Here is a 15,220-nt window from a genome sequence, read left to right as displayed (position 1 = left end):
AAAATATTACCCACAAGACTTGTACCGATGGAATTTTAACAGACTTTTTCGTTGAAAATAAACATTTTCAATGAAAAAATGCCTATTTCCAACGAAAAATTCCGTTGGAAATAGCCAAATTTTTTGTAATGAGCAGAAGATGAAGAAGGTAAAGACGCCAGCCATCCCATTTGCAGGGCTTGGAAGGAGGGTTTCCATTGCTGATAGTTCTTACTTCTGGAGTTTGAGGCCATGGAATAAAGATGAAAACAACCTAATTATGTATTTTTATAGTGACCGACGTTACCGACGCTGCAAAAGATATTGTCACTGTGATACTGTACAGTGTTTTTGCCTGCCACCATGCGACTCTTATCTGTTTAAAGTTCACAATTACTTTCCTTTTCTTAATATAAGTATAATTAACCCATTTAGGAATTGATCGATTTTGTTAAAAATGAAAAAAAGAATTATTAGTACGTCAAGTGAGAATAATAATTGTAATGGAAAGTGGAGGCTACCTATTGAAGGAAATATTTAATTGTCTTGAATGCATGTATTTCCTGTGGAATCAAATAAATTAAGGGTTGAAATCGTCTCTGTAAAAAATAAAAAACTATCTGAGTCTGGAACCCCAGATTATTAAGTTGCTTATGATTCACATGAGACTTAACTAAATGCAGTTCATTGATCAGCTTGCCAGCACATTGCTCATCACTCGAATATTAAATGGAAGTTAACTGAAAGGAGAAATGCCCAAGTCATTTTCATGTAGATCATGTATATATTGGTTTTTACATCATTTGGATTCTCCATACCTGAAAAGTCAGTGTGATGCCAATGGTGGCTCTGCATTTTGGTGGTTCGTGTCATGTCTGAGTGCTGGTTTGGGCGTCGAAACCGAAGCTGGTACACAAAGCCCAACATGAAATATTTGCCTCGTGCATATCAACAGAGTTCATGGAAGGGCGTTGCTATGTCAAACCCATGCAGCAAATTCGCTGCATAAACTGAAGCGCAGAGGGAGCTCCTGGGCACAGTCTTCGACCACTACTAAATGGTATCGACTCAAAATTCTGACCCCTTAAATCGAAATTTTTGTAAATAGTCAAAAACCTTTCTGGTTGAAACTTGTAATCACGATGGATTTCTGCATAACTATTTAAGTTCGACATCAAGAGTGTTTCATTCCTAGGAGCAGAGGCAATATCATATGCCCAACAGCTCGTAAACTAGCAAAATTATTTGGAGAAAAACAGCTGTGAATTTATTTATAGAGATGAGGAGGAAGGCGAGGGGTGAGACTGACTTCGAGTGGCGTGGCTTTGAGATTAGTCAAACCGGCTCCCTCACCCATGTCGACTGGCTCATCCGACGGGGTTGTGATCTCAAAAGCTTGTAGCAAACTAGCAAGGTTGAGCTGCAAAACCTGAAGCGCAAACGAAATTCCAGGGCACACTCTTCGACCGCTACCAAATGGAACCAATTCGTAGTTTTGTCCCCTGACCTCGAAATGCTTGTGGGTTGTGAGAAACCTTTCAGGCCGAAACTCGTCCGGATTGGACCAGGCTTTCGGATCACGCTGAAGCTTGGAAAGATTTACTAGAAGGCGTGTTCCAGCCGGGATTAAGTAGCCGGCGGTGGTGCAGTCCTCGACGGACTCATGCATCACGGAGAGTGGGGCAGCTGGGTACAAGCGAGTTGTTTCCTTGATGATGGCTTGGAGGTAGACCAAGTTCTTGACGTCCGATTCTTGCACCGGCCTTTCTCTACCAACGTAGGTGTCCAATTCATGTTGGGCTTTTTCCAGGACATGGTGGTGGTTGAGTAGTAAGGATAGAGCCCATGTTATAGTCACTGTCGTGGTGTCTGTGCCACCCAAAATTATAGCCTGCCAATGATAATGGCCCAAAAAGGAAGTATTAAATGCCTTTAGGCTGTGGATATGAAAAGGGGTACATTTTGACTTGGCCTTTGGGCTCAATAAAAAGGTTAAACATCTAAAATCAAATTATCTATTTTGAATCATTAAGTTTCATAATTTTATCTCATAAAAAATGATTAACAAATTAAAAATGATGTTACATCAATAATGTGAGATTGATGACTTTCTATTAAAATAGTCACACCATGGACTATTGAACCTTAAGGTGACAGCTTATTGATGTGTGACAAAGACCAAATGGGGCAGTTCGGGTGATTACCAGGAAGTTTCAAGGCGTTTTCCACATTAATGCATGCAAAAATTGGATCCGTGTTCAACTAAACTATTCTTTTTTTGAATCATGTTACTTGTTTGGTCACTTTTTGTATCTCAATCATTCCATAGCCTTTATAAAAAAAATTATTTATACTTTCTGACTAAGCATGTACTAAATTACTATTATTTTCAAAAGCAAGATTTATTATTGATGAGTAAATTATTGTTTTATGATTAGGTGGAATAAATTTATTGAAACAAAAGTTACAAAAGAAAATAAAGAAAATATATTCTATATGGTCATCCATGGAACACTAGCACTTTTTTTTTTCACAAAAAAGATTATATATGTGACATAGATGAACATGCAGCTCATTTGAGTAGTGCTATATAGTTTATATTTAAAAATATATATATATATATTTAGTTTATATTTAAACTCTATATCATGGGATTTAGAATGCAATTTGGAAGCCATCTAGTTTTAGCTTTATCTTCAATCCTTGCTTGGACGATGAGATACGTTAATTAAGAAGCTTGGCCGACAATTTTCCGTATGTTTAGGGGGAAAAGATTAATGGTGTTAAATAATTCCCTCAAGGAAATTAAAGTGGTCCCTGAAAGAGGAGTTAGTACTGGATAGCAACTTGACCATCTGTTTGGTGTGAAAACAAGAGATTGAATGTATGTTAATCAATCGTTGTGGTGCAACAGGGAACGTTGCTTTTTCAAACAAGATAGGCGACGAGTAGAATATATATGGTGTTATTTGTCATCATCATTTGATTTATTTGGCTTCGTAGATTTGACATGTTGTTCAATGTCAAATGTTTGGGTATTTTTTCAATTATTTGATTTTATCAAAATAAGAATTACTCGGTGAGTAAAGGTTAGATGACATGATTGAAGGAATTCTAGGCAGTGAAAGTACTAAAACTCAAGTGGGCATTTGGTTTCTCGAGTTGCCAACGATCTGGCGGATGCTCTTGCCAAAGCTGGGAAATCTTTTGCAGGTAATTAACTTGTGAGTGGGTTCTTCTCTTCTGTATAAGCAAATGTTATGGCCACATGGTTTGTGATGGTAACTTCTTTGACTTGTGGTTGTGTTCTGTTTTTGAGTTTTGGGATCCGTATGGTAACCAAAAAATGACTTGCTAGAGACAAATTTTTTCTGGGTAAAATGTTTTACAGAGAAATTTAATATTTTTTGTTGTTTAGATCAACTGTCGAAAACATTTTCTATTGTTTAGATCATTTTGTGAAAAATATTTTTCATCATGGTGGAGTTATTTAGGTGTTAAATAATAAATGAGAGTTGAATAAAAAATAATATTGATATTTGATATTCACTAATTTGGGATCAAAATTAAGAATGGAAATGAAAATGGATAAAATCAATAATGATATTTCTCAAAAATTTAACCATAAATCTATAATAAAAATAAACTCTAATTTTCAAAAAATTTCCATCTTATCACTTTTTTATCATAGCTATAAAAATATAAATATTCATCAATTGTGTAAGATATTTAAAATTTATACTTATAAATATGTATTCATTAAAAAATAATTATTAAATATTTTATTATAATTATTAGTAAGATTTAAATTTATTATAAATGTGTATTCATCAAATGATGATCATTGAAATTTTTTTTATTGTAATTATTAGTTAGATTTATTCTATTTATAAATAAAATATTTAATTGTATTAAATGGTTTCATCAAAATATTATTTTTCAATTTTAGATATTTTAATTTAAATATTAATATTTATCAAACTTATACTCATAAACTTAATATAAAAGTATTTTTGTTGTTTTCTGAAAAATGTTTTACACTCTTCCAGGGTGTAAGACATTTTCTATAATTAACTCTTGTTGACTTGTAAAATATTTTGCATCTAAAATTAATTTTTCGTCTGCTAAACAAATATAAGTCTTAAAATATTTTTTTAAAAATATTTAACATCANTTTTAATTTTAATTATTTTGTATAATTTAAATATTAATATTTATCAAACTTATACTCATAAACTTAATATAAAAGTGTTTTTATTGTTTTATAAAAAATGTTTTACGTCTTTCAATAGCGTAAGATATTTTTTATGATTAACTTTATTGATTCGTAAAATCTTTTACATCTAAAATTAATTTTTCGTCTGCTAAACAAATATAAGTCTTAAAAATATTTTTTAAAAATATTTTAATGCAAAACAAATGGACCCTTGATTGGTCCCGGTTCTGGTTATAGTCGGACAATTGAGTTGGATCTTGATTGGAGTGGTCTTGTGATTAACCAGAAAAGCAAACAGGAAAAGATGTGATTCTGAAACAAAAGTTAGGTAAGAACTCACCAGGCATGTGGCTTTGTTGATTGTATCAGCGTCATAGCTAGGGAGCTCTGCAGCATCGTTAAGAAGCGACAACATCATGCCCATGAAGTCATGCTCACTTTCCGCGTTGCCTGAATTTCTCTTCTGCTTATGCTCCTCTAACCATTCCTCAAGGATGTGGTCCAGTTCTTTTGCCGTCTTCTTCATGGCCTTCTCATGTCCTCCTAGATCCAACCACCTCAAGAAAGGCAGCGAGTCCCCAACCGTGAACGTTCCCGTCAGTTCAAAGAAATCCCTCAAGGCTTTTCTGCGTCCATCGTTCTCGTCTTTCCCGTGCGAAGTTTCAGCCTCAGAGTATCTCTTCCCTACAACCATCTTGAAAACCATGTTTATGTTTAAGGTCCAAAACCATCTCTTCATCTCCACAAGCACCTTTCCTGAACTACTATTGCTTACGCCCTCAACCCCTAACTCGTAAAGTTCTTTAATCGATGTCCTAACCTCGGATTCTCGTATATGTTTGAGCTTCTCCAGGCGGTGGTTCGACAGTACCTCGAGCGTCGCTATCTTGCGAATTTGGCGCCAGTAGGGGCCGTAAGGGCTGAAACCAAACATAGCATAATTGTAGCCCAAGAGCTCTGCAGCTAGAGTTCTTGGACGGTTGGCAAATGCTTTATCGTTGGTGGTGAAACACTCTTTAGCAATCTCCCAATTGCTTACGACTAGAGTTGGGTGCATGCCTAACCTGATGGTGAAGATCGGTCCATATGTGTCAGCCAAGTCACCCAAAACGACGTGGGCTGGTTTTGACCCTCCTAACAGGTGGAGGTGGCCTAGAAATGGCCTTCCACCGCTCACTTCCGGAGCTTTTCTCTTCATGCCCGAGCCTGTTCGATTAATCACTCTCGTAAATAACAAATAGCAGAAGATCAAAAAGGCAAAGACGCCAGCCATCCAACTTGCAGGGCTTGGAAGGAGGGTTTCCATGGCTGAAAGCTCTTACTTCTGTACTTTGAGGTCTTGGAATGAAGATAACTTCTGTAATTTGAGGTCTTGGAACGAAGATGACAAAACCTAAAGACAAGATAGTTTGACAGTTAGTATCGTTTTTGCCTTCCACCACACGACCACACGATTCTCATCTCCATTCGACTCTTATCTCCACTATTTTGATTAATCTTATTTAATTAGTTAAACTTTAATAATTTTATTTATGAATTAATAATGGATCCATTTAAGAATCGATTGATTTTGTATGATAAAAATTCACTGTTACGTGATATTTTAAAAAATAAACAAATAATTGTAATGAAAAACAGTAGATTAATAGCATTATTTAGAAAGTGGAGGTTGCGTATTGAGGGAAATATTTAATTTTGATTGGAATCAAATAGATTAAGGTTGAGATCTTCTTTGTTTATATATAAAAAACTTTTGAGTCTGGCATCCCAAATAGTTAAGTTGCTTATATAATTCAGATGAGGCTTAACTAAATGCAGTTAAATCAATTTGCCAACACATGGCTCATCACTCGAATATTAAATAGAAGTTAGCTGAAAGGAGATATGCTAATGAAGTCATTTTCATCTAGATCATATATATCTATATATGTACATCACTTGGATTTTCTACATTTGAAAAGCTAGTGGGACGGTCTTAAATTTTGTCGTTTGCCAGTGGGTGGCTCAGCATTTTGATGGTTTGTGTCATGTCGGATTGCTTTTCTTGGTTTGGGTAGGGTTCATCGAATGGCGTTGCTATGTCAAACCCATGGAGCAAATAGGCGGCATAACCTGAACCGCAGAGGGAACTCCTGGGCACATTCTTCTACCACTACTAAATGGTATCGACTCAAAATCCTGACACCTTACATCAAAATTTTTGTAAGTAGTCAAAAACCTTTGTGGTTGAAACTTGTAATCACGATGGATTTTTGTAAGCATTGAAGAAAAGTTCTGTGCCTGCAGGGGTATGGTGGCCATTAATAGCCTAAAAGTAATTAAGCTGAAGTTTCATTTATTGTTGCTAATCATTCAAGCTAATAACAAACAGCAGGAAGACGTGGAGTAATCAAGACTTCGAGGGGAGAGGCCTTCAAGTTTGTCATCCCTATTGCCTCACTCATATCAACCAGTTCATCTAAAGGGGTCCCTAACTCGAACCCTTGCAGTAGATTAGCTAGCGTCAGCTCCAACACTTGGAGCGCAAAGGAAACTCCAGGACACATTCTTCTACCGCTTCCAAATGGGATCAGCTCGAAATTCTGGCCTCTCACATCAAAATCTTTGTAGGTAGTTAGGAATCTTTCTGGTTGAAATTCACAAGGATCGGACCATACACGTGGATCACGATGAATTTTGTAAAGATTGATGAGAAGTCGTGTGCCTGCGGGGATATGGTAGCCACTCACGGTGCAGTCTTCCGTGGATTCATGCGGCACTGAAAGTGGTCCGGCAGGGTATAAACGCAGCGTTTCCTTGACGATGGCTTGAAGGTAGATTAACTTTTTAACGTCTGATTCCTCAACTAGTTTGTCTCTACCAACATGGATGTCTAATTCTTCTTGTGCTTTTTTCAGTGCGTCGCGGTTGTTAAGTAGTAAAGACAAAGCCCATGTCAGTGTAACCGTTGTTGTATCAAAGCCTGCTAAGATCAAATTCTGCAAAAAGGTTGATATATACCATATCATAATGAAATTGCACAAACAATTTTACATCGAGAACTAAAAATTTTAAATAAAATCTGTAAAAGCCTCGACGTCTATTTTATTTTCTTTTGGAGTTACGATTGCCCACAACTTAGATCAATCAGTAAGTGCTAACAATGGTAGGCAAATAAAAGCTTGGGTGACAATTCACTAATTCGTACCAGGCAATTGGCTTTGTTGATGGTTTCAGCATCATGCTTGCCAGCGTCAGTACTGAGGATTGAAAACATCACATCCATAAAATCTTGATCGCTCTCCTGATTACCTGAAGCTGTCTTTTTCTTGTGATCTTGTAACCATCCCTCTGCAACTTCATCTAGTTCTTTTCTTACCTTCTTCATGAACTTCTCGTCTCCCCCGACGTCCAACCATCTTAAAAACGGCAACGCATCCGATATCACAAACTTCCCACACAAGTCAAAGAAGTCCTGCAACGCGTCTTTCCATCTCTCGCCCTCAGCATCACTGCCGGAACTCGGAATTCGCTTCCCAACAATCATCCTGAGCATCACGTTAAGGGTTACATCTCTAAACCATGCCTTCATGTCCAACAAAACCTTATCAGAGCTGTCTTTGTTCTCGCTCCAGAGTTGAAATAACTCTTTCAGGGATGTCTTTATCTCAGATCGTCGGACATGTTTGAGCATATCGAGCCTGTAGTTCGAGAGGAGCTCAAGAGTGGCAACTTTACGCATTTGGCGCCAGTGTGGTCCATAAGAAGCGAAGCCAAACATGGCGTGGTCATAGCTCAAGAAGTCTATAGCATGAGTCTTCGGACGAGAAGCAAAGGCTTTGTCGTTTGTGGTTAAGCACTCTTTGGCAGTTTCCCAGTTGCTGACAACCAAAGCTCTATAAGCACCCACCTTGATGGTGAATATAGGACCGTATTTGTCCGCCATGTCTCCGAGAACTATGTGAGGTGGTTGCGGCCCTCCTAGGAGGTGGAGATGGCCGATTACAGGCCATAAGCTGCCAGCTTGAGGTGCTGCTCTCTTTTTGTCTCTGTTTTGGACACTCTTTGATATCCATAGAAGTGAGAAAAGAAAGAGTGGAAAGGCAAATACAGTTGCAATTACGACTGGAATTGGTGGGAATGGATGAAAAAGATCCATTGCTATACTATGGGGGAAATGGAGGTTAAATGTGAGACTTGGGAGATATAAGATTATTATGAATTACGTCTATATATAACAGTAGAGTAGTTGGATGAGGCTGGGACGATTGGGACATCACAATTATTATCTTACAAGGAGCATTTTAAAAGGACCTTGTTAAATAGATGAAATATTACATAGTTAAAAAGAACACAGTAAACCCATACTAAGTGCTTATGTCATGAAAAATTTTCTATCAATTAAGAGACTTAAAATGATATATTGGTTCTTGTTCTCGACATTAATAATTATGTTTTTCTTTAAAAAAAAAAAACACAATAGAAACAAAAAATGTCTGGTTGGTCGAGGCCTAAAGGATAAGAATAATGTAGAAAAATATTTGGCACCTTTTTCTTGTTCCAATTCAATCTTGTATTGTATCTAATTCAATCAAGTAGATAATTGAAGCCTTTGGGTCCCACGAATAAAAAGCAAAAAAGATTAAATTATTAGTCTGAAGAATCCTAACAATAGTAATGTAATCTTCTCACCTTTTCTTCTTTTTTTTTTGGAATAAAGATTCTCTTGATGGTTACAATTAATGTGATATTGATATTGACGAATGCTAAGTATTTTAAGTACTTTGTTATTGCCAAAAGAATAATAGCTCTTTATTAGTAAATTAAATGTAATCTAATTTACATATAAAAAGGAAAGCCATATCTCACTATTGTTTTCAGAAAATGCACTTGGATAATGTGGCTAAGAGTAAATTTTGGGCTCCTAACAACAATTTCTTGTGGTTCGAAAGCAGTCTTTTTTGATCGAATTTAATCTTCCCAAAATCGTACATGTGTGGAAGAGTACAATAATTAGACAAGGAAAAAATTAGGTTAGAAACAAATGAAAGCTGACATTAATTCTGTCTTGTTCTAAGCCATTTCCTCGACAAATCTTATGAATTAGGTTGGATTAGGCTGGGACAAATGGGACTTCACCATTATTATCGTACAAGGAGCAGTTCAAAAGACCTTATTTAATATTACATAGTTAAAAAGAACACAATAAATCCATACTAAGTCCTTAATTATGTCATGAGGGTTAAAATTTGAAATGACATACTGATTCTAGTTCTTCACATTAATAAATATATTTAAAAAAAAAAACAAAAACAACAAAAAAACATGTGTGGTTGGCCAAGGTCTGAAGTTAAATCGATGAAATTTCATATCTCATTTTTGAAAGGTAAAATGTCTTAATCAAACGTACCAAGTGCTTAGATCAATCCAAAATGTCCTCGTAAATAGTGTCAATTGGTTGGATCTTAATAAATCGTATCAATTGGTTGGGTCAAATCAAAATATCTTAATCAATTGTACTAATTGATTGGGTCAAATCAAGATGCCTAAATTCTATTCATTTAGTTAAATTATGTAATGTATTTAAATATTTAATTTATTAATTGATATATAATTATTAATAAAATAATAAATTTTTATTAATAAATTAAATTTATTTTAATTTAACTACATATTAAAAAGAAAGCCATATCTCACTATTGTTTTCAGGAAATGCACTTGGACAATGTGACTAGGAGTAAATTTTTGGCCGCTAACAACAATTTCTTGTGGTCCGAAAGTAGTCTTTTTGATCGAATTGAATCTTCCCAAAATAGCACATGTGTGGGCCAAATGATCGTGTTGGATCTATACAATCTTTTAAAGACTACGATAATAAGACAAAAGGATAAATTGGGTCGGGTGAACTCAAGTAATTTTTTTAATACTTGACTTGGATTCGGTTTTAAAATATTTTAAGATCGGGGTAAGTTTAAAAAATTATTATTAAAATATTGTAAACTCGAATTCGATTGTACATATATATTAATATTACTATAATATTTCAAAAATTTGTAATTTGTAAGATTTAGATCTTCATTTTTGTTACTTTCAATACAATTTTTGCTATCTTAATCAACTTTCTTTTTCGTAAACTAATGCATATAACATTAATTTTTTATATAATTTTTTGTTATTTAAGTTATTGTTCAAATTATTTAATTGGGTATTAAACAGATTTGAGTAATATATTATTAATGTTCAATTTTGAATAGTATTTTATGATTTTTTCAAGTTTTAATAAGGTTAGGTAGATACTTTATCCATTTATATTGTTAATAATAATGAATACTCTTTGGGAATTAAAAAAATCATTTAATTCTTAGGTAGTTAATTTCCTCAACCTTCTTTTTCTCCTTGATAGATAATTGATTAATTGAATTCTTGATTCTAAAAGGACATAAACAACCTTTTTTTTTTCCTCAATTGATTGTGATTTTATTGAATATGTAACAGAAACAGAACCAAGTTAACAGCAAGTGATAAATCATAGGACAAAATTTTCAATTTTCACCATGAGCAATCATGGATAGTGGGCGAAACCAATCATGGCATTGTTATAGCCCAAGATCGTCGTGACAGCAATAGTTGGACGAGTGGTGTAAGACACTCCATAACGATTGTTCACCGAATGGAAACCCATCCTACAATGAAGAACGAATTACACCAGAAAGACCTAACAGCAGAATGTAAACACAGATAACATAAAACAGCAACATCACAGACACCTTATGAGAAAACTGCATTAACGCAGGAACATACTTGAACAGCTCAGAGACACCCAAGTAGTAAACACCCACAATCAGATTACATATACTCTGTTGGATTGTTCACTTGTGCCATTCCGGATAATTGGAGTAAAGAAAAAAATAAAGAAAGAACTAGAAGAGAGGGAAAGAACTAGAAAAAAATATTACTCATTACTTTCATAAATCAACTTAAGTTTATATTCCATTGTGGATTTTGACAAGCAGTCAAGGGTAAAGCATTATGAACTAATTTACGTGCAATTTATCATGCATGAACCTACCATTAGCTCAGCTGGGGTTTGGAACAGAAGTGATTCTAGATTCTAGCATTTTTTCCCAGGTCTTTTGTGTTCATTGTTCAACTGTCTAATTTGTTTATCCTTTTCCATTTTGGACGTATGTGATGCTAGGCTGCTCGCTACCCTGCACTAAATACTTACTGCTCTACCTATTAATTTGGCTGAAAATGTTTAAACGATAAGGGAAAGTTACTAGTTAACAAATCAAATTAGTTCATGCCAGGGACGTCGCTTTGTTTTCATGGTATCAACATCGTGCACCTCAGTGTCGGTGACAATTGACAGCATCACATCCATGAAATATTCCTATGTACCTCTTTGCTGTGTTACTGTAAGAGTTGTTCATGCAAGTGGGACCCAAGTTTTGCAAGAACTGGAAGTTCTGTTTTCAGATCTTGCTTGGTTCTTGCTAACCTTGGCACTGAGTAGTTGTGATATTACGCTTTACAATTGTAGCTAGTAAATTGTGTATTGTATTCTCGTAGTGAGCCTCTGTTTATTTGCTCTGACTGACAAACCATTGTTCAGAGCTTGAACAAACAAGGTTTCATTATTCATAAAGTTACAAAATGCTATTATACTAGAACAGCCTAAAATTAAGCTGAAGTTCATTTATTGTTGCAAAATCATACAAGCTAATAGCAAACAGCAGGAAGACGTGGAGTAATCAAGACTTCGAGGGGAGAAGCCTTCAAGTTTGTGAGCCCCATTGCTTCACTCATATCAACCGGTTCATCTAAAGGGGTTCCTAACTCGAACCCTTGCAGTAGATTAGCAAGCGTCAGCTCCAACACTTGGAGCGCAAAGGAAACTCCAGGACACATTCTTCTACCGCTTCCAAATGGGATCAGCTCGAAATTCTGGCCTCTAACATCAAAATCCTTGTAGGTAGTTAGGAATCTTTCTGGCTGAAATTCGCAAGGATCCGACCATACACGTGGATCACGATGAATTTTGTAAACATTGATGAGAAGTCGTGTGCCTGCCGGGATATGGTAGCCACTAACGATGCAGTCTTCCATGGACTCATGCGGCAATGAAAGTGGTCCAGCAGGGTATAAACGCAGCGTTTCCTTGAGGATTGCTCGAAGGTAGACTAACTTTTTAATGTCTGATTCTTCAACTAGTTTGTCTCTACCAACATGGATGTCTAATTCTTCTTGTGCTTTTTTCAGTGCACCGCGGTTGTTAAGTAGTAAAGACAAAGCCCATGTCAATGTAACCATTGTTGTATCAGAGGCTGCTAAGATCATAGCCTGCAAGAAGGTTGATTTATACTTCAGAATGAAATTGCACATAAGATTTTACATCAAGAAATAAGAATTTTAAACAAAGCCTTAATAGCCTCGACATCTATTTTATTTCCATTTTTGGACTTAAGGATGGCCTACAACACAAATCAATTAGTAAGTACTAACAATGTTAGGCAAATAAAAGTTTGGGTGACAAATTCGTACCAGACAGGTGGCTTTGTTGATGGTATCAGCATCATGCTTGCCAACGTCACTGAGGATTGAAAACATCACATCCATAAAATCTTGGTCGCTCTCCTGATTACCTGAAGCTTTCATTCGCTTGTGATCTTGTAACCATCCCTCTGCAACTTCGTCTAGTTCTTTTGTTACCTTCTTCATGAACCTCTCGTCTCCCCCGATGTCCAACCATTTTAAAAACGGCAACGCATCAGATATCACAAACTTCCCACTCAAGTCAAAGAAGTCCCGCAACGCGTCTTTCCATCTCTCGCCCTCTGCATCACTGTCGGAACTCGGAATTCGCTTCCCAACAATCATCCTAAGAATCACGTTAAGAGTTACATCTCTAAACCATGCCTTCATCTCCACCAAAACCTTATCAGAGCTGTCTTTGTTCTCGCTCCAGTGTTGGTACAACTCTTTCAGGGATGTTTTTATCTCAGATTGTCGGACATGTTTGAGCCTATCGAGGCGGTAGCTCGAGAGGAGCTCAAGAGTGGCGACTTTACGCATTTGGCGCCAGTAAGGTCCATATGGGGCGAAGCCAAACATGGCGTGGTCATAGCTCAAGAGCTCCATAGCAAGAGTCTTCGGACGAGAGGCAAAAGCTTTGTCGTTTGTGGTTAAACACTCTTTGGCAGTTTCCCAATTGTTGACAACCAAAGCTCTATAAACACCCATCTTGATGGTGAAGATAGGACCGTATTTCTCTGCCATGTCTCCGAGAACAATGTGGGGTGGTTGCGGCCCTCCTAGGAGGTGGAGATGGCCGATTACAGGCCATGAGCTGCCAGCTTCAGGTGCTGCTCGCCTTTTGTCTCTGTTTTTGACACTCTTTGATATCCATAGAAGTGAGAAAAGAAAGAGAGGAAAGGCAAATACTGTTGCAATTACGACTGGAATTGGTGGGAATGGATGAAAAAGATCCATTTGCTATACTATGGGGAAAATGAAGGTTGATTGTGAGACTTGAGCGATATAAGATTATTATGAATTACGTCTATATATACCAGTAGAGTGCTTGGATCAGGGTGGGAAAATTGGAACTTCACCGTTCTGATCCTATAAGGAGCTGTCAAACTTCAAAGGACCTTATAAAATATTAAATAGTTAGAAAGAACACAGTCAAAAAAAAAAACCTCTGGTTTGGCCGAGGGCCGGGCCGGCTGTTCTAATGAAAGGGATGGGAATTAGATAGAAAATCTTTCACATAATGATTTTGTCTAATTCAATCAAGTAGACATTCAAGTAATTGACATTTTCAAGGATGCTATATGTCATATACTATGTTTATATATGATAACAAATGAAAGGTTGATGTCAGCAGCTAGATAGGACTAGCTAGTTGTTTCAAGGGAGGGCGTGACCACCAAGAATTTTTTTAACAAAAATTAAAACGAAAATTGTTCCCATCCTGTGTTATCCCCTTCACCCTTCTTCAGCCTTTGGGTCTCCAAGAATAAAAAGAAAGGATAAAATCACTGGCCAGAGGAGTCCTGACAATAGCAACGTGGTATTGGTCTTTTTTTTTATATATATTCTCCTGATGGTTACAATTAATGTGATATTGATATTGATGGAATACCAAGTATTTTAATTGGGTTGGAGCTATCAATCGTTCAAAGACTATAATTATAAAATAAATAAATAAGATAGAAAAATTGGGTTAGAAACAAAAGAAAGCTAAAATTGAATCTAATTTTTTTTTAAAATTTATATGTATAATTAATGCCGGGGAGAGAAGTAAAATCTTAGAATCAAAGATTACATTACAACAATCATGTCTTCACGTGTGAAATTTCACTTAGATTAAAAACTTAAGCCAATGAACTCTATTGAAATTGAAAAATATCTTAATTTAATATGTTTTAGTCTCCATTGCGTAATAATCACGAACTAAAAAATCAACTTTAACATATGAAATGGAAATTTAATTACACACCAAATATGAAGAAACGGGTCAAACATCTCTACTGTTTGTATTGAAGTGCACGCTATGGTAGTTGTGTATATGATCAAGGAAGAAAGTCAAAGTTCTCATGATATTTGTTACATTTTTGCTTCTATAAGAAAATGTTTGCAAACTTTTTCTTATAAAATTTCTCACTCATGGAATGGAAATTTAATTACACACCAAACATGAAGAAACGGGTCAACTTTTCCAATGTTTGCATTGAAATAGACGATATGGCGGCTGTGCATATGAATAAGGAAGAATGTCATTTATAAAATAATTACGACGTCATTTATATGCTCAATATAATGGTTGCATATTTAAGAAATTTGATAAATCGTTAAAAGACGATGTTACCCATAATGGTATCATTAAGTCGATTAAGTCTTGAACTAGTTAAAATCAAAATTTTAAGGTGAAATTGAGAGTTTCACGGTCCAAGGATGACTCAAAATGGTAATTCGGAGTTCGAGGATCAATTTGGAGTCAAATCGAAATTTTCACTATCTAGGGGTAAAATGGTCATTTGC

The 15,220-nt window shown here is 35.9% G+C and overlaps 3 protein-coding genes across 3 annotated transcripts; all 3 read right to left on the bottom strand.

Annotated features, from left to right (window-relative positions):
- On the bottom strand, positions 1,097-5,501 carry LOC108663113 (cytochrome P450 CYP82D47-like). The gene is made up of 2 exons (XM_018125726.1): positions 4,536-5,501; positions 1,097-1,870 (listed from the first exon to the last, which is right to left on the bottom strand). The coding sequence occupies exons 1-2, from the start codon at positions 5,499-5,501 to the stop codon at positions 1,247-1,249; spliced, it is 1,590 nt and encodes a 529-aa protein (XP_017981215.1). The 3' UTR covers positions 1,097-1,246.
- On the bottom strand, positions 6,485-8,388 carry LOC108663114 (cytochrome P450 CYP82D47-like). Its single transcript, XM_018125727.1, has 2 exons — positions 7,383-8,388; positions 6,485-7,173 (listed from the first exon to the last, which is right to left on the bottom strand). Exons 1-2 carry the CDS (start codon positions 8,331-8,333, stop codon positions 6,553-6,555), a joined length of 1,572 nt encoding a protein of 523 aa, XP_017981216.1. The 5' UTR covers positions 8,334-8,388; the 3' UTR covers positions 6,485-6,552.
- LOC18591303 (cytochrome P450 CYP82D47) lies at positions 11,712-13,728 on the bottom strand. The gene is made up of 2 exons (XM_018125319.1): positions 12,719-13,728; positions 11,712-12,517 (listed from the first exon to the last, which is right to left on the bottom strand). Exons 1-2 carry the CDS (start codon positions 13,664-13,666, stop codon positions 11,897-11,899), a joined length of 1,569 nt encoding a protein of 522 aa, XP_017980808.1. The 5' UTR covers positions 13,667-13,728; the 3' UTR covers positions 11,712-11,896.

The sequence above is a fragment of the Theobroma cacao genome, chromosome 8, assembly GCF_000208745.1.
Source record: "Theobroma cacao cultivar B97-61/B2 chromosome 8, Criollo_cocoa_genome_V2, whole genome shotgun sequence".
Lineage (NCBI taxonomy): Eukaryota > Viridiplantae > Streptophyta > Magnoliopsida > Malvales > Malvaceae > Theobroma > Theobroma cacao.
The sequence above is the reverse complement of the archived record's forward strand: the minus strand, read 5'-3'. Positions and strand labels throughout refer to the sequence as shown.

What these genes read in the sequence shown, in the direction of transcription:
- LOC108663113 (XM_018125726.1), bottom strand. Translation starts at nt 5,501, where the DNA reads ATGGAAACCCTCCTTCCAAGCCCTGCAAGTTGGATGGCTGGCGTCTTT. An exon ending in TCAACAAAGCCACATGCCTG is followed by an intron (nt 1,871 to 4,535) that starts GTGAGTTCTTAC and finishes TATCATTGGCAG; the next exon opens with GCTATAATTTTGGGTGGCAC.
- LOC108663114 (XM_018125727.1), bottom strand. Translation starts at nt 8,333, where the DNA reads ATGGATCTTTTTCATCCATTCCCACCAATTCCAGTCGTAATTGCAACT. An exon ending in TCAACAAAGCCAATTGCCTG is followed by an intron (nt 7,174 to 7,382) that starts GTACGAATTAGT and finishes ACCTTTTTGCAG; the next exon opens with AATTTGATCTTAGCAGGCTT.
- LOC18591303 (XM_018125319.1), bottom strand. Translation starts at nt 13,666, where the DNA reads ATGGATCTTTTTCATCCATTCCCACCAATTCCAGTCGTAATTGCAACA. An exon ending in TCAACAAAGCCACCTGTCTG is followed by an intron (nt 12,518 to 12,718) that starts GTACGAATTTGT and finishes ACCTTCTTGCAG; the next exon opens with GCTATGATCTTAGCAGCCTC.